This window comes from Siphateles boraxobius, unplaced genomic scaffold, assembly GCF_051911475.1.
Source record: "Siphateles boraxobius isolate OS27281-9 unplaced genomic scaffold, OSU_SipBor_1 25, whole genome shotgun sequence".
NCBI classification, from domain to species: Eukaryota; Metazoa; Chordata; class Actinopteri; order Cypriniformes; family Leuciscidae; genus Siphateles; species Siphateles boraxobius.
The window spans coordinates 18,723,846-18,742,541 of NW_027508866.1; the positions used below are offsets into that span (position 1 = coordinate 18,723,846).

The window sequence follows — 18,696 nt, forward strand, 5'->3', positions numbered from 1 at the left end:
CCGCGGCACTGTAGTCCCGCTCAAAAGGTTTCAGAAAATGCTGGGCCTCATGGCCTCAGCATCTTCAGTACTCCAGCTGGGTCTGCTTCGCATGCGCCCACTGCAGTTGTGGCTGAAAGCGCGAGTTCCACCTCGGGCATGGGCCTCCGGTCTGTTTCGCCTCAAGGTCGATCTGAAATGCGTCTCAGCTCTGGAACCTTGGAAAGCCACCGACTGGTATCAGTCAGGTGTGAGCCTGGGGACTTTCTCGAGTGTGAAGGTGGTGTCCACGGACGCCTCCACCTTGGGATGGGGAGTGCTGCTCGAGGGCAGACCGTTCTTTGGGCAGTGATCAGAACGGGAAAAGCTTCTAAACAAAAACTGTCTGGAAATTAAGGCAGTCGACAATGCGCTGAGGCGCTTTTGCCCCAAGATAAAAGGTCACCACGTCCTGGCCCGGTCAGACAACATGTCAGTGGTGGCCTATATAAATCACCAGGGTGGCATCAGATCCCGAAACCTTTACAGGCTGACGGAACGTCTCCTGGTCTGGGCTCAGCACAATCTGCTTTCATTGACTTGGTTCCCAGTCCTGATGCAGCTGACCAGCACTGCCCCGTGGCCAATACCGATGAGGAGGTCCCTACATGCATCGGCCATCAACAGGGACCCGCTAACCTTCCGGAGGGAGTGTTAAACACGATCACGCAGGCTAGAGCCCCGTCTACTAGACGGCTCTATTCCTCAAAATGGTCTGTGTTCTCTGGCTGGTGTCAAGCTCAGGGCCGTTCACCCCTAGACTGCGGGGTTACGGAAGTTCTCGCCTTCCTTCAAGAGCTACTGGATAAGGGCAGAACCCCATCCATGCTCAAAGTTTATGTGGCGGCCATAGCAGCATTTACTAAACTGGCATCTGGCCAGTCACTGGGGAGGAACGATCTGGTCGTACGATTCCTAAAAGGAGCTAGGAGGCTGAATCATCCCAGACCCCCTTCAGTCCCCGTGTGGGACCTTTCTACAGTTTTGGAAGCCATGAAAGGTGCCCCATTCGAGCCAATCCATTTGTCAGATATGAAACATTTGTCTTTCAAAACAGTGTTTCTTATGGCTCTCCCTTCAGTGAAGCGCATTGGGTATTTGCAAGCGCTTTCGGTGAGCGCAACGTGTATGGAATTCGGGCCTAATGACTCGAAAGTCATACTCAAACCAAGGCACGGGTACGTGCCTAAATCCCTCAACACGCCGTTCAGGGCCCAGGTTATTTCCCTGTCCGCCCTTCCGGTTCACGATGAGGAGGAAGACGCGAGTCTCCTTTGCCCTGTCAGGGCACTGAGAACTTATGTGTCCCACTCGTCTGTTTTCAGACAGACTGCGCAGCTCTTTGTTTTGTTTAGCGGGGGCGTTCTAAGGGACTAGCCGCATCAAAACAGAGCCTATCCTGGTGGATAGTCGATGCCATAGCGCTGGCTTACAATTCTAAGGGCCTGCAGTATCCTTTGGGTGTCAGAGCGCACACCACAAGAGGCGTGGCCTCGTCGTGGGCGTGGTCTAGCGGGATTACCTTGCAAGATATCTGTACGGCGGCAGGCTGGGCCTCGCCGTATACATTTATAAGGCTTTATAACCTAGAGGTTCCCGCCTTACAGGCTAAGCTTCTGTCAGTCTAGAAATCAGCACTATCTGCCCCGTTGCACTGGCTCAGAATGCTGAGTTTTGCTTGTGCATCGATCACTGATCGATAGAACAACTCCATGGATATTGAAAGACCCGTACTGCTACCCAGTTTAGGCTGAACGTTTTTCACCCTGACTGCGTGGAACACTGTTAATATGGTTAGCTCCCGTAGGATGCTATTTATGGGGAATGACGCTTACAGTCTCTCTTCTCTAACTCTCTGTGAGTCCATGGTGATTATGCACTATATATGCCCCGGGCTACTGCCCTTGGGACTTTGGTCTCGGATCCCAGCACGCACGGCGTTTTACACTGTGTTCCCCATAGCGTAAGATATTACGCAGTACGAGAGAACCTCTCGTAAGAGAACGTACTCGGTTACTAACGTAACCTCGGTTCTCTCTAGAAGAGGGAACGAGTACACAGAGGAAACAGTTTGTATCAGCCTGTCGAGCTATATTTATTGGTCAAGGCCACGCCTATTTCGGCAGGACGTGACATAGTGGCACGAAGCGCCCCCATTGGATATGGCGTCACGCAGGGCCTCTCTCGATAGGCTGCTGCTGTTGCTGCATGTCAGCCAATAGGCACGGAAGCCGTCTTGCCTATGGCTGCATGCTGCTGCAACACGTTTTACATTAATTCAAAATTAAGGATCATTTTTTGGCTTCAATATCTCGTGGAAAAGAGGTTTTCCTCATAGCGTAAGATATTACGCAGTACTCGTTCCCTCTTCTAGAGAGAACCGAGGTTACGTTAGTAACAGAGTACATTTTATAAACTTTTCTTCGGAGAAAACTGGGATTCAATGATAATCCGCTGCTACTGGTGAATGGGGCCAAACCGACTATCTCCCGCCTCGGCCTTCATCCTCCCGTCGCGCCGACAACTGGTGCCATCATCGGCAGTGCGTGCCCACCAATTAGTGTAAGTTGCCTTGTGTGCTTATGTTATGATTATAATAGGTAGTCCACAGTAACTCGATGGCAGCTTTCCCGGGAGTGGGCGTGGTTTCAGCGCAGCAAGCGGACACGCCCCCAGCGTTTGAGAGCTCATTTTTCCAAGATTTTGATAGCTTATTTTATGTAGGGCCGGCTTTTTTTATCATTCGAATTTGGCTGGGTGGCAAATAACACATTTTTCTGTGGTGTGACAAACTCAGAACACATACTTAATTTTGACTTTGCAGGGATTTTAATCAAACAACAAAAAGAAAATCTAAATATTTTCTAACTTTAACAAAGATTAATTATATTTAATGTAATACCGTGAAGACTATGGAGAGTTACTTTACATTTGATTATTCAATTTCTATACCATACCTTAATACTGTTAGACTTACCTGGAAAACAAAGCACTGTTTATTTCATGTGTAACTTTGTTTAATTGTATTTATCTATGCTTTATCTAATTTGTTTATTACTTTCTATGTAGCACACCAACAAGAATCACCCCAATCATTCTAGAATGATACATTTATTCCAAATGGAGCAATTCAAGTAATGGAGTGAAATTGTTTTATCGCAATATATAAATCGCAGAAAAATAAAATATCGCGATGTCATTTTTTTTCCAATATCGTGCAGCCCCATCTTCCACATACTCATATTTGAGAGTGAATGAAAATTTTCAGTGAATACGCATTTAACATTTAACATTTAAGTCAATAAACTGCCCATCACACCATTTTTTTCCTTTACATAAATGACTTCAAGCAAACATTAGTTTAAGATACTTTATACATACATTTATTTTTTGAGTGTGCACACACAAACATTTTAATAACACATTTTTCCATGTCAGTGACTGTGTACAATAACCTATATAACTTAAAAATGTGAGTAAACTCAGTGATTATTGTCAGTATTGTTTCAAGAGTTTGAAAAAAGGTGAGAACTTCCACAAGTTGGCACAAGGAATGTGTATATTACAAAGAGTGACAGTTCTCTTCTAAAATACAGTCCAAACACTGCTGGCCTAAACAACGGTGACAATATATAAAGTGACACAGAGTTAGAAGTGAGAAATGTACAGAAATAAATAACAGGTTTAACAGTCACAATAATGATTGGCAATATTAACATACATTTTACATATTGGCAGTGCTTGTGAAAAATACAATAATTTACATTGAAATTTGGTTTAAAAAGGTGAGACTTTTTGCACAGGCAACAAACGAAGGGACTAATCTAGTGTTACTGTCCTTTTCCTGTTTGTTTTTGCATTTTGAGTCATTTCTGGAAAAACAACATAGTACAAAATTTCTCAAATGAACAACTGAAGAAAATAAATCAGTCAAGCAAAACAAAGAAACAGAGTAACAAGACTTCACAGAAAAAAGACACTCATATTTACTTAAAAAAAGTTAAAATCATTTAAATAGAAAATATCAGAGCAAATAAAATAAGGCCGCTTTGAAACGAAAAACAAACCTCAATATTATCTTTAATTGATCAGTGATCGTATTTGAGCTTGATCAGATATTTGTTAACTTTTGTATATTCTCTCCCCAGTTGATGCTGATTTTTCAGCGCTCTCATTCCACTATATAAATAGAATTGAAAAGTATTACACAACACCCCATAATTAAAGCAGTCACACGTTTTAGCTTCAATACTGTCTGATGATGCTGCGTTGTCTTTCATTGGACAAAAACAAAAAGCAGGTGTAAATTTGAACGAGATTATTGCTGCCACCTACTGGTCATAGACGATTGCTGAAGTACCACTCACTTTGAAACGAATTGTGACCATATGAGGCAGAGGATTTGTGGGTTGAGGCGCAAACAGGTCATCCATCATCTGAGAGGCCGCAAAGCCTGTAACAAAGGCACAATTTCGGCTGACGGATGCGTCACGTGCGAGCAGATTTGGAAATTAGGTGAAATGTACATGATATCTCTTATCACTTTTATCTCTCTTATCTCACTCACAAAACACTTTTTTGACTTGTCGGTTTTGATTACTTATTCTGATTCATGCACGAATCACAACACCGAGTGAATGAGATCTGGCCCCTTGGAAACTAACACACTGCGTCTCAGGAGCCACAACATTCATAACAATCATAATCATTACATTTCAAACTGACACATTCACAGCATCAACAAAATAAGGCAATAAACACAATGCAAAAAAGGGGTTACAGAGAAAAAGTGCATGAATGGATGTGGAATCTCTGTATTCTACAAACTAATGACCCCACACACTCACAGCGCCATCTAATGGTCGGAGGTCAATCTCAGATTCAAACATTCTGAATACTCATAGGAACTTAAGTCAGGGAAAGAGAAATTTGTGAGAGAGAAATGCCTGGTTTTACTGGTTGTGTGCCTTGATCTTGATTATTATATTAATGAAAACATGAAAAATGGCTGAATCACAAAATGAAAGCATCTCATAAATGTCAGGGTCAAAATTCACCCCAAAACCAGCAAAAAAAGGAACTATTTTTATTAACTTTTTAGATTTATTTGCATTGTGATATTTTTTGTATTATTTATTTTAATTTAATTATTTTATAATATTAATTGTATTTTTTATACCGGTAAAGTATTCATAATTAATACATCATAGTATTTGTCGTTCCATCTTAAATACCTGTAATGAAAATCGGCATTGTAATTATTAGTAAAACAATTAATAAATAGAAATTAGAATTTAAGGTGTGAAATGAGCTTAACAGTCAAGAAAATGATGGCAATGTCAAAACAGTCCTAAACAGGATTCATTTTATAAATATAAAATCCTACAAATGTAATAATTTCTTATTTTTATATTATATTTATTTGTATGTTTTGGGGTAAATGTGGTCTGTTTTCATTAGATTCACTTAAATGCATATTTCAAAAAAAAAAAAAATCTAATGGCCAACAAACATAATTAGGCAAAAGTTAGGCACAATACAACCCAGTACTGTATGTCCATCCATCAGTCTCGTTTTTCATCAAATATGGCATCTACCCTGACTAGTCGCTTGGTGTGTGAGTGTTTCTCTCATTGTAGATATCAACATTTGGAAAAAATAAAGTCTTTCTTCTTTTTATCAGGATGACTCCCCATTCACTTTCAGACTAACAGTGCCCTTTATAAAAATGTCACATGGCCGCTGAAAGCCCTTCTCTGTGGTACACAAGTGTGTGTGTTAGTGGGCAGCAATAACATTGATGTGGACACAGAAAGGTGACAGTGTTGAAATCCAGCCTTTGTTTATCCGTCAACAACTAAAAGAGTTTCGGATTGTCTTTGGCTGTCAAAGAACCTCCTCACCTCCCCTCCTCGGCCGATCGTGTCTCGGACTTGAGTTTTACGAACTCTTTGGCCACCTCGTCACCCGAGCGCTGGGAGAGGATGCGCATGACGGTGAGGCCCGTGTCATCGATGTGTACCCGTGGACCCAGCGGACACCAGCAGGCGCAGCTGGCCCTCGGTGCAACATCACGCAACTGTATGACGGCGATACCAACCACACGATCCGCACGGCCGAAGCAGTAGTCCTTCACACACACCTGCAGCTCATAACACTCCGGCCCATCCTCGTTCCCAAGAATACTGCACAGACAGATGGGGGGGAATTCATTATTTACTTGTACTATTTACAACCCATCTATCTGTATATCCATTTATCTATTTATACACCCTTCAGTCTGTCCATCCATTTATCCACCTATCCACTCATCCATCTATCTATCCACTAGGGCTGTACCGGTACATGCATTCATACCGAACAGTCACAGTACGGACGTCACAGCTCAGTGCATACAGTCAGACAACAAATACAGTGAGTCACAGGCGATTCACACTCCAATCTAGAAGGGGGTGCGAGCAGTAATGCAACGCTGTTTGCTAACAGTCACAACAGGAAAAAGAGCAGAAGAAGAACAACGCATGTGCGAATGACTTGAGCACTTGAAAAAGTCCAGTACATGTGTCGAATGCGTCTTTCTGCACTCACGGACAAAGGAGTATACTTTGAAAGGCTCAGCCATTCAACTGTGCGTAAAACAGATCGGAGCATGTAAAATTGAGTATAGGAGGGTTGGGCTTAAGCTTTGAATGTTTAAATATAATTTAAGTGGAACAAATTGTAACACTCCTAATGCACAAGTTACATTTTTCATTATTCTTTTTATTTTGTACTTTTAAACACGACATGCTTTTCAGTTTTGTACCTGATTGTGACCAAATACTTTTGATCAGCCCTGCAACAAAATATGACCTATGCAAGAGTGCATTCTGTTTACTGCTTGGTACAGTACAGCCTCCTATAGTGTATTAAGCACTAACTACCTCAGGAACAAACTGTCATTTGGACTACTGTCTGTTTAAAATAAATGAAAAGAAACCTAGCATTGTGGATTTGTTGCTTTTTCCAGTAACACTTTAGTGTAGGGTCCAATGCTATTACATGAACTAATGTGTGACCATTTTTCCTATTGTACCGAACTCGTATCGAAATGTGACCCAAAAACCAATGTACGTACCGAACCCTGACTTCTGTGTACCGTTACACACCATCCATCCATCCATCCATCCACACTTCTATCCACCTATCATCCATCCATACATAATTGTGAAAGAGAGAGATGCATCCATTTTGTAGTCTTATTTAATTCCTCACGCATCGTTTACTGTACCGTTGTTCATTAATCTAATTTGTCCTGAATGACTAGGTTTTGCACTCACAAATGGAAGGTCTCATTGAATTTGGGCGCCCAGCTGTTGTTCTTTGATTTGGTGGTGAACCTGCGCTTCTTGTCGCTGAGATGAGGGCCGATCATGGTGACCTCCACAAATGGGCGAAACATCCCAGACGTCTGCCACTTCAGATCGTTTGCAGCCACAACTAGACACAGAAAAATGTGATTCCACCATCAGACAATACACTTGTGGAACAGAAAAAAAGCTCACTTAAAACAGATAAAAATGCAGTAAGACATACCTTTAAATGTAACTTTATGCTCTCCTGTGCCCGGGTGAGTAAAGAGGTCGATCTGTATGGATACTTCCCCTACTGGTTTATCAACTCCTGAGCCTAAACACACAGATATATTTACTTCGTTATCTAAATGGGGATAATCCATTGACTTCCGTTTTTTTATATTGAGAAGTTATAAATACTATAACCTAACCAGAAAGTTAGAAAATCTTTTCAGATTCTGTCTCAGAAATTAGGTTTTGTCAGGTTTAGCTCACTTTGGAGTACCAAATTAGGGTTAAGTAGGTACACACACACAGTGAAACAAAGGCCTCAGCAAACATGCACAGTGAAGGAGATTTTAAAGGGGTCATCGGATGCCCATTTTCCACAAGGTGGTATGATTCTTTAGGATATTCATGTAAAGTTTGTAATATACTTTGGTTAAAATTCCTCAATGGTTTTGTAAAACAACAACCTTTTACCTCCTCAAAAACAGCTTTGTTCACAGTGACCTGTTTTAGTGCATGTCTCTTTAAATATACTATAGTATAATGTTTTGTCAAAAAAAAGAAGTTATATTGAATTATCAACTAAGATGTTATTATAGTGTTTGTTCCAATATTCAAACTAATGAATCCTTACCTTTTTTAATACGTATGATAAAATGTATCCTTTGTACAAAGAAATACACTTGAAATATTGTTAAAATTGTAATTGTTGTTGTAATTGTAACCTATTTGTAATTGGTTACAATTTCTAATTGTAAAATATGTATATATAGATAATTTCTTTTGTCCTTGCATTCTTTGGGATCCTGTGACACACCTGTGTGAAAGGGCTAATTAATATGCAGCTCATCATGTATGTGGCACATTATCCGGCCTTTGTCTTCTCAGGTATGAACACGCCTCCACGCATATTGCCTTTACAAACAAAAGGTGTCTTGTAAAATTATAAGACACTTAGACCTCAGAGGGTTAAATGATAATGAGCAACTGCTCACCCCAACCCTCTCTTCCATGGGGGGTGTCGAATGGCTGAGGGCAGAAATATGCTAATACATGACAGTCCATCAGTGGTCTGGCAGAGCATGAGCATTATGACATCATAGTGCTCAGAAAATCCAAACGGCTTGATTATTGAGTGTTAAGACTTTTTGAGGATTAAAAAAAAAAGAGGAGTGAATGGATTTTTTTCATGGTATGGTGGTTGTGTCCACACACTGCAAAGACACATTTATATGCAAAAACCATACAAAAGTGAATTTTGCATCCGATGAACCCTTTAAGAAAAATTTAAGCATTCGAAAAACAGAGAGGAAAGATGTACCAACTGTACCCAATTTACATAAATAGGAAGTGATGGCAACGGCAAAGAGAACGCAGAGCCTAAATTACAAGTGGGAGTGTCAGGGTTCTGCCCTGGCAGCTTTGTCTGTGTTGTCTTTTGTTTCATGTCTCTATGTTTGTGTTGTGCTTGAACATATGGCTCTGTCTTTGTTTGTGTTAGCCATGTGCTCCTCTGCTCCTGCCTCCTTGTTTCCCAGTACCACACCCTCTTGTCTAGTTGAGTCTTCGTTTGTCTGTGTGTGTTCATCTGTTCCTTGTCTGAGTGTGCTCACCTGTTCCTCTTGTTCTCAGCTCCCTTTATAATTGTACTCCTGCCCTCATGTTTTGGCAGTTTGTTATATACTTTCTATGTGCCATTTTGTCCAGTCAAATGGTTTCTAGAATATATAATACCACATTACTTTGATTAAAATCAGGGCTCATGGCTGTGACGTAACTAAAGACCACTATTTAAAAAGTGTTGCATCTCAACTTCCTGGGAATACATCAACACCGGGAAAAACCATAAAGCTATTTCATGGCGTCTTTTATGTTCCCTAAAATAGGCTTAATTTTCTTCATGCAAAATAACATTTATTTATTTTGAGTTTTGGATAAAACAGGCGCGGATTTATGGGCGGGCCTGGGTGGATTGACAGGTGGCCCATCCAATCAGATTAATAAAAACGAAATTTAAATTTTTAATTTTAATAATAATAATAATAATGAATTAAGTTTGGCCAAATACGGCCCGCCGAACACTTTATATGATATATGACAAGCCTGAGCGCGTCCATCTCTGGCTCAGCGCCAGACAACGCGCGAACACACAGTTTGAATCTGGCAGTTATGTCATGTCACTGTACATATTTTGTCCAGACTTTGACACCCTTGCAAGGAGAGGGGACGAGGCTCATTGTTCACATGAACACCGTGTCTTGGAAAGACAAAGACGGGCCCGTTCACATATCGCGTTTTTTGCGCGCTCAAGTTTGTTATTTCAGATGTTCGCGCTCATAATGGAAGCGACGCGGTCGTGAAAGACGTGGTCAGGCATCTGATTGACTCGTCAAACGCATGCGTTTCGACTGCCAAGGGACTCGCGATTTGTCATAAAAGCGCGCGTTCTTAACGTGCGCTTTGTGGTCACGGAAAAAGCGCGTCAGAAACGCGCGTTTTTTGCATCAAAACGTGCGTCCTCAACGTGTGATCTGCTATTTAAATGATATTGTTTCTGTCTGAAGGTGTTTTATGCCTCTGAAGTGTTTTTGTAACAAGAAAAGAAAAACAACTCTCGGTTTCAAGTTCACTGTTTTTTATTTCAGCACCTCGGACAGTCCCTTAATCCCTTCGTTCAAGACACATCTCGCAAATTTTCCAGTTGTAATTCCGGTAACACTTTACAATAAAGTTTCAAACATTATATTTTTTTTAATGTAAAAACCACAAATTTCTGGCGCGCGTTTTCCGTGACCACAAAGTGCACGTTAAGAATGCGCGCTTTTATGGCAAATCGCGCGTCCCGCATGCCTTATGAATACTTTAGCTTGCCATCAGTGTTGCCAGATGTACGATAATTATCGTATTTGTACGATAATTTTGACCTCTGTACGATGTACGTTCAATAATGAAAAAAATCCCATAATGTACGATAATTTCAGAGTTTTCAGTCGTTCGTCCAAACACACATCCTACCGCTTCTCTCTCTGACCCAGAATCATTTTGCAGGCTCACCTGCCTGCACGCAAGCACGTATACACACACACACACACACACAGGCACCACACGTGTCGCCCGGCCCGCACGTCAACACTACTCCATCTAATCCATCCTACATGTTGGGATAAATAGCTGTATTCTGCACGTTTACGTCGTGTACGATAAAGTTCTTCCAAATATGATCATTTTGAACTTCTGGTACGATAATTGGACATTTCCAATCTGGCAACACTGCTTGCCATACGCATGTGGTGCAGGCTGCAGCGCGCTCGTTTTTCCAGGCGCGCCTATATGCCGCGGCGAGATGAAAAACATCTCAACTTTTCAGAGAGTGCCGCAAGGTCATTTGACTAAAACCAACCGGTCAGCTTCGGTCTTTCCGTATTAACAACTTCGAAAGCTCGGCCGGACAGCTGATCATAGCTGTACAGTGCGGTTTTTATTTCTCATCTCCATAAATATAGCCTACTAAATTCAGGCCCACCTCAACTTAATCCAGGCCCACCCATCTGTCACGTTCTGCATCCGCCACTGGGATAAAATAAAATGACATGGTGATTGAGATTCACCCCATTAGAGGGCAAATTAACCCAAAACAAATGTAGGAACGGATCTGGAGAAGGGGGCTGTGAGGGTATTTAGGTCTCAGGGAATCTATGGTGACCTACCCCTGGAGGGCTGCATTTTCTCACTAGGTGTTATCCTCATACCCTTCCCATTATGCACTTGGGGCAGAAGCAGCAGTGAAAGAGACAATGATCAAAAGCAAAGAATTAAAAACAAGAACAACAACAGAGAAACATGGACAGTAGCCACATTAAACTGTAAGAGACAGATAAAGCTCGAAGAGATCAATAGGTTTCTGTACAAAAAGTATTCAAATGAGTCCATCTACAGTTATCCACAGGTCAATACTGACACCTAGTGAAGCATTGCTTAAACTAATCTTTAAGATATCAAAATATATGAATAGTAAGATATGAGAGAGTGATCAGTGAAGTTATCATTATATGGAAAAAACAGTGTGAGCTTTTATGTTCCACGAAAGTAAGTGAATTGTCATACTATTGCTTTAATATTGATATTATGATGCTATATTTATGAAGATAGTGTGGATGTGTTACTATATGCATTTACCTTGAGCATGCTGAGAAGTAACAAAGGTCTTGATGAGTGTGTCAGTGGTCTGGGTATAGAGGGACAGTGCATGTCTCAGTGAGGACAGTTCAGGACTCTTCTCCAGGAAGGCCTTCTTCAATCCATTTCCTCCAGCATGGAAGTATTGCTGCAGACGATAGTAAATAACCAGATAAATTTTGAAAAAACATGAAACTTTACAGCTGCTTTAAAGAAAACATCATTTATACCTTTATGGTATCGAGGGCCACGTCCATGACCGCGCACTGCTTGGGCGTCAGGCTTTTTGCGTCACCAGACATGTGATCCTGCAGAGGCAAAAACTATTTTAAAAAAAAAACCTACACAATACAAAAAACAACCACTGACGCAAACCAAAACCCTACAACACTTCTTATCATCTCAATAGACAGGAGTATCTGAATTCTGAATAGATGTCATTGACGGTAATGTTTTAATGTTTTTGGATTTCTGATATCAGAAACCTATGGAAACCCATTTCTGCCTCAGAGTAAAAAATAATAATAATTGTGAGACAGTTTAAAAAAAGAAAGGAAAATACAGGTGGAATTCTGAGAAATAAAGTTGCAACTGTGAGATGTAAGGTCACATTGTTGCATATACACTCACCTAAAGGATTATTAGGAACATCATACTAATACTGTGTTTGACCCCCTTTCGCCTTAAGAACTGCCTTAATTCTACGTGGCATTGATTCAACAAGGTGCTGAAAGCATTCTTTAGAAATGTTGGCCCATATTCATAGGATAGCATCTTGCAGTTGATGGAGATTTGTGGGATGCACATCCAGGGCACGAAGCTCCCGTTCCACCACATCCCAAAAATGCTCTATTGGGTTGAGATCTGGTGACTGTGGGGGCCATTTTAGTACAGTGAACTCATTGTCATGTTCAAGAAACCAATTTGAAATGATTCAAGCTTTGTGACATGGTGCATTATCCTGCTGGAAGTAGCCATCAGAGGATGGGTACATGGTGGCCATAAAGGGATGGACATGGTCAGAAACAATGCTCAGGTAGGCCGCGGCATTTAAACGATGCCCAATTGGCACTAAGAGGCCTAAAGTGTGCCAAGAAAACATCCCCCACACCATTACACCACCACAACCAGCCAGCACAGTTGTAACAAGGCATGATGGATCCATGTTCTCATTCTGTTTACACCGAATTCTGACTTTACCATCTGAATGTCTCAACAGAAATCGAGACTCATCAGACCAGGCAACATTTTTCCAGTCTTCAACTGTGCAATTTTGGTGAGCTCTTGCAAATTGTAGCCTCTTCTTCCTATTTGTACTGGAGATGAGTGGTACCCGGTGGGGTCTTCTGCTGTTGTAGCCCATCCGCCTCAAGGTTGTGCGTGTTGTGGCTTCACAAATGCTTTGCTGCATACCTCGGTTGTAACGAGTGGTTATTTCAGTCAAAGTTGCTCTTCTATCAGCTTGAATCAGTCGGCCCATTCTCCTCTGACCTATAGCATCAACAAGGCATTTTCGCCCACAGGACTGCCGGCATACTGGATGTTTTTCCCTTTTCACACCATTCTTTGTAAACCCTAGAAATGGTTGTGCGTGGAAATCCCAGTAACTGAGCAGATTGTGAAATACTCAGAACGGCCCGTCTGGCACCAACAACCATGCCACGCTCAAAATTGCTTAAACACCTTTCTTTCCCATTCTGACATTCAGTTTGGAGTTCAGGAGATTGTCTTGACCAGGACCACACCCCTAAATGCATTGAAGCAACTGCCATGTGATTGGTTGATTAGATAATTGCATTAATGAGAAATTGAACCGGTGTTCCTAATAATCCTTTAGGTGAGTGTGAAGTCACAATTACAAGAAATAAAGTTGCAATTATGAGTAATAAAGAGTTGCAAATATCAGATGTAAGGTCATGTTGTTCCATATAAAGTCACAATTGCAAGAATTAAAGTTGCGTTGACAAGAAATAAAGTTGTAAATAAAATTGTGATATGCAAGGTCACGTTGTCGCATATAGTCACAGTTACAAGAAAAAAAAAAACACAATTACAAGAAATAAAGTTGCAATGACTAGAAATGAAGTTGCAATTACAAGACGATTTGCGAAATGTAATGTCACAAGAAATACATTTAAAAATGACAAGAACAAAAATAAACTGCCAGTGCATAGCATTTTTTTTAACAAAATTTTGTTCAAATGTATTAAATGACAGAAAACTGAGAACTCGCATAGTCACAACTTGGTAACTTTGTAAGTCGATGAAAACGTGATGCAATGCATTTAATGCCTCTGATACGGACGTTCTAATGACTGACAAAACATAAATCTCCGACACTCACTGGTGAAAAACATTGTAACTCCATTTGAGCTTGATTGTGGTAAAATACTAATAACATAATGACACATGCAAGTGTCTGACAACAAATAAAGCCGCAATACCAACTTTGACAACATGGTGTTTAATTATTTGTAAAAAATTAAGTTTTTTTTATTTATTTCCTGAATAGTAGCGGTCCTACACTAACCTGCAATTTTCACTGGTTTAAAAACGCACACCATGCTGGATTTTACCTGCCATTCATTTCCACTTAAATGTAATGCTTAAACGGTAAGTGACATTTCCTTGGAAAAACTCCTGAGATCCAAAAGCTACTGTCAGCATCTTACCTGTGATGACTTGATAAATGAGCGTGGGTATTTCATTCACGTTGGATGTCACACTGTCACATTTGCATAGGTCGTACTATTTGAATTCATGATTGGTTGACTGCCAAATTAAAATGTTAAACAGAACGCTAAGATAACATTATTAACCGGTTAATGGTCATTTCAAATAATTGTTTCTGTTCAGAAGGATTAAACCTGATCTAATTTTTGTTTTTCTTATGTTCCTGTTAAAAGTTTGTTTGTTTTCAAGCCCTGACCAGGATACAGAAACATGTAGATGGAATTTAAATTGAGACTCTTCATCTATATTCTCTTGCTGAACTGGTTTAAAGAGATCATAGTCCGGATTAAACAAGCCTAGAGCGGTACCTTGAGTTTGGAGAGCTGACCCAGTTCTTTAGCCGCTGAAAATATCATTCCCTGCCAGAAAGAGATAAAAGTGTTACAGCATTGTGTTTGGGGAAATCTTTACATGTAAAACAGGGATTTTGCATGTTAACATTTTACTTTTTAAGACGATGCATTTCTTACAGGAAGCATTTAAAAGGTTTCAGTCAAAAATATTTTCTTTAGAGCCACTGGCTCTTAAAATTAAGCATTTAGGGTCAATCTAACATTTTTTTGGCAAACTAAACAATCACTTGATTTAGACAGCTTTGTCTAGAAAAAGTGTGAGAATCTCTTGCAGGTCTTACAAAGGTGTCACTGCCCTGTGGAAGGATGATGGTCTTCTCAAGACTGTTCATCACGATCCTCCACAGCTCCTTCAGCACTCTCTTCAGCACAGTTTTCTCACACACCGAGGCAAACAGCATCAAACTGTTCACAAATACACACAGATCAGGGCAGGCTTCAGGTACACTAATGGTAGTTTCTGTACAGGTGAGGAGTTTTTCACTCACTTTGCATCCAGGAAATCCATCAGTGGCCGCAGCATGTTATCAGAGTCGGCCTCCACCTGGTTACGGCTGTTGGCGTTGACGGGACCTTTGATCTGGTACAGCAGACTGGACATCTGACGCATACAGTCATCAATACGGCTCTGGAAACTACAGAAGAAGATCAGAGTTTAGCATGAAGAAGAAACATGCTGGACTGCAGTAAGTGCAAAAGTGTGAGATGAATGTCTTCCTTTTCATTTAAATCAATTAAGGACTTTTTAATCTTTACTCAAAGAGTGAAGTTATAAAAATTATATAATGATACATAAATATATCAATTTATTTCTAATAATAGTTATTATTCATTTCTTAAGTATTTATATCATGGTATTTGTTGTACTACATTTTGTTTATGGTTATTTTAAAAAATACACAAAAAAAATACTGTATCACAGTAATGAGAAACAAGATAGAATAATTTCATCAAGCACAGATTTCTACCAATTATAATTAATATAGTGCAATTGTGAAATATTTAAACTATGCAGTATTTATACATTTTGGCGGTATTTCGTGTGCTGCCTTTAATTTATGCTGAAAAAGGATATTTCACTCAAAAATGAAAATTCTGTCATTAAATACTCACAATCATATCGTTCCACACCCGTAAGACTTCCATTTAATTGGTACTTTGCTGAAGCTCAAACGTGATGCGTAACACGAGAATGTTTATATGTGAATAAACGCCTAAATTCAATCCGCTCATCATATAAAGGGATCGAGTCTCTTCAGAAAATTTGGACTAAACCACTCAATTCATATGGATTAGTTTTACGATCTCTTTATGAACTTTTTTGAGGCATCAAAGTGGTAGTTGCGTAGCTGTCAATGGAGGAACAGAAATCACTCAGATTTCATCAAAAATATCTTCATTTGTGTTATGAAGATGAAGTCTTACAGGTTTGGAACAACAAGATGGTGTGTAATTAAAGGGATAGTTCACCCAAAAATGAAAATTCTGTCAGTAATTACTCACCCTCATGTTCAACCCTGTAAGACCATCGTTCATCTTAGGAACACGAATTAAGATATTTTTGATGAAATCTGAGAGCTAGACTCCTCCATAGGCTTCTAAGGGATTGACACTTGCCAGTCTCGAAAAGTTATTAACGATATTGTTAAAATAGTCCAAGTGACTACAGTGGCTCAATCTTAAGTTTATGAAGCGACGAGAATACTTTTTGTGCGCAAAAACAAACAAAAATAACGACTTTATTTCAACTATTCATTTCCTTCTCTGTGGGCCTCTAGTCAGTTAACGTAGTGTGATAGCGTAGAGCTACATCACACGTAGGCTCACTATTGGCCGAAGCTGGTCATGTGTGTGATGCGTGTGACGTACAACACACAAGCTTACGCTATTACACTAGTGAACTGACTCGAGGCCCATAGAGAAGGAAATGAACAGTTGAAATAAAGCCGGGGGGGTTGCACTATGTCTGTTTTCATGGGATTCACCCATGTGTATATGATATATAAACACTCACGTGTTTCCAAATGTGCTGCTCAGCTCGTCCAGGACGTTGTTCAGCTTGACCTGTAGATCATTCAGGATGTCACTGGCCTCGGTGTCCAGCTGCAGACAGACACAGACAGCTCAGATTAGTTCAGTGACTCTCCAGCGTCACATCATTTCACCCGGTGCACAAACACCATTTTCATAACCCCAATGCTTCATTGATGGTATGGCAGTTCAGAGCGGGTGAAAAATAACATGGTTTACAGTGATGGGGCAAGAATAGCCTGTGAAAATTCATAGTCCCAGTGAGAGGAGAGGGGAAATGAAGAAAGACAGAACTGGAGTCCTCTATTGTATATGTGCTCCGTTTATGAGCTCTCAAACACACACAAATACACACGTGTACCGTATGACAGCACAGGATGCGTAACCCACCTGTTTACTGCTGTACACCACCTTCAGAAAGAGCAAAGTAAAGAAACGCGTTTAACTCTCATTCATTTTGACCAATTATGTCATAACCCCATAAATTAACTAGACTAATTAGCTGAATTGAAAAGGAGGGAGGGCTGATGGGTTAAATCATTCTGGTGAACTAGATACTATTACTAATAGAATACTACTAGTATGTAATGTCTACAAGCATGTAGTATGTACTGCAGATGCAATACAGTGCTTCAGGAGACAACATATTTTTGTAGGCCTTTTTGTGGGTCAAAACCATTGACCCATTGGGTTCACAGTTTAGCACTTGCAGTTCCATTGTCCTGAAGTCAATGGGAATTTTTGAATGGGTTTTTGGTTAAATGCCTGAAATAAAGTCTGTGGTGAACACAAGCTCAAGGTTTTTTTTTATTTTTATGTTTTATTCTATGACATAAAATACATCAGTAATGATCTGTGATATGTGATTTTGAGGTTTCGCTGGTCTTGTAAAAGGGCAAGGCGGTTGCCAATAAGTGTCTAAATGGGACTACAGAGGTTGTAGGGAATATTACACATCATCACGCCGAACAAGTAAACTCATCTACTCACTATTCCGCTTTAACACCCACATTTTGTTTATAATTCTTATAAACAAATTCTATACTCTATACTCTTATAATTCTATACTCTTGCAAACTATTGTAACACATACTTTCAGGGTTAGTTGTCAGGAGCTTTATAGTAATGGCAATGTTGAAGTCATGAGACCGTAGTTTAATTCGTTAATTGCCTAGGTTTAGTTTTTACTTCTGGCGATTGTATTTAGGCATCTAAATTCATAAAAGGTTAGTTTAATTGTGAAGATCTTCATGGTGAACAAAATGTATAAGAATCATAAACTTTTGTTTTGCCACAGAGCTTATTACCTGCAATAATCCAAAAGCCAATGGAAATGTTTTTGTCGAGGGAACCAGGGTGATGCGAACTTCCGGGATTGGCCTAAAAATACGTTATCACTGCAGCGCTCTATACTGCTGAACTCATGTTCGACCAATCATGGGCAATCAAAGTCAGGGGAATTTGCATATGATAGTCCTTTTGGCCCAAAATGATGTTGCTCTAGCACAATCAACCAATCCCGAAATGTTCAACACTTGGTCATGCTAACTCTCATTCTTTCAATGAAATTAAAGGTTATTTTGCTTGATCTCTGAACCAATAGGAAGGTTGAGACAAAATCTGGTTCTATTAAAAGGATTGCTTAAATGAACAAGTCTGTGCCTCACCTTCTGCTTCCTGCCAGCTTTCTCAGGCTTTTCACAGATATAAAGAAATGTTGTAGAATTCAGTACCAAGTGCAAATCAAGATTCATTTTTGAATGTGTAATATACAAAAAATAAAATCCATTTATATTCAAATTCAGGGACAAAAGCGACACAAA

General features: G+C 40.1%; 1 protein-coding gene across 8 annotated transcripts in view; it reads right to left on the bottom strand.

The window, feature by feature from the left end:
* Positions 1-5,430: 5,430 nt before the first annotated feature.
* Positions 5,431-18,696, bottom strand: part of unc13bb (unc-13 homolog Bb (C. elegans)) — a 108,705-nt gene continuing 95,439 nt past the window's right edge. For 4 of the 8 annotated variants that reach the window (XM_077243002.1, XM_077243001.1, XM_077243000.1 and 1 more), the window contains 12 exons: positions 18,541-18,567; positions 17,264-17,284; positions 16,857-16,945; positions 15,331-15,477; positions 15,124-15,247; positions 14,798-14,848; positions 11,987-12,064; positions 11,757-11,904; positions 11,288-11,344; positions 7,594-7,686; positions 7,338-7,497; positions 5,431-6,203 (listed from right to left, as the gene is read on the bottom strand). In XM_077243002.1, the coding sequence (XP_077099117.1) occupies positions 5,918-6,203; positions 7,338-7,497; positions 7,594-7,686; positions 11,288-11,344; positions 11,757-11,904; positions 11,987-12,064; positions 14,798-14,848; positions 15,124-15,247; positions 15,331-15,477; positions 16,857-16,945; positions 17,264-17,284; positions 18,541-18,567 (1,281 nt within the window). In that variant the 3' untranslated portion in view covers positions 5,431-5,917. The remainder of the gene's footprint in view (positions 6,204-7,337; positions 7,498-7,593; positions 7,687-11,287; positions 11,345-11,756; positions 11,905-11,986; positions 12,065-14,797; positions 14,849-15,123; positions 15,248-15,330; positions 15,478-16,856; positions 16,946-17,263; positions 17,285-18,540; positions 18,568-18,696) is intronic. The other 4 variants (XM_077243006.1, XM_077243005.1, XM_077243003.1 and 1 more) reach the window with 3 other exon arrangements.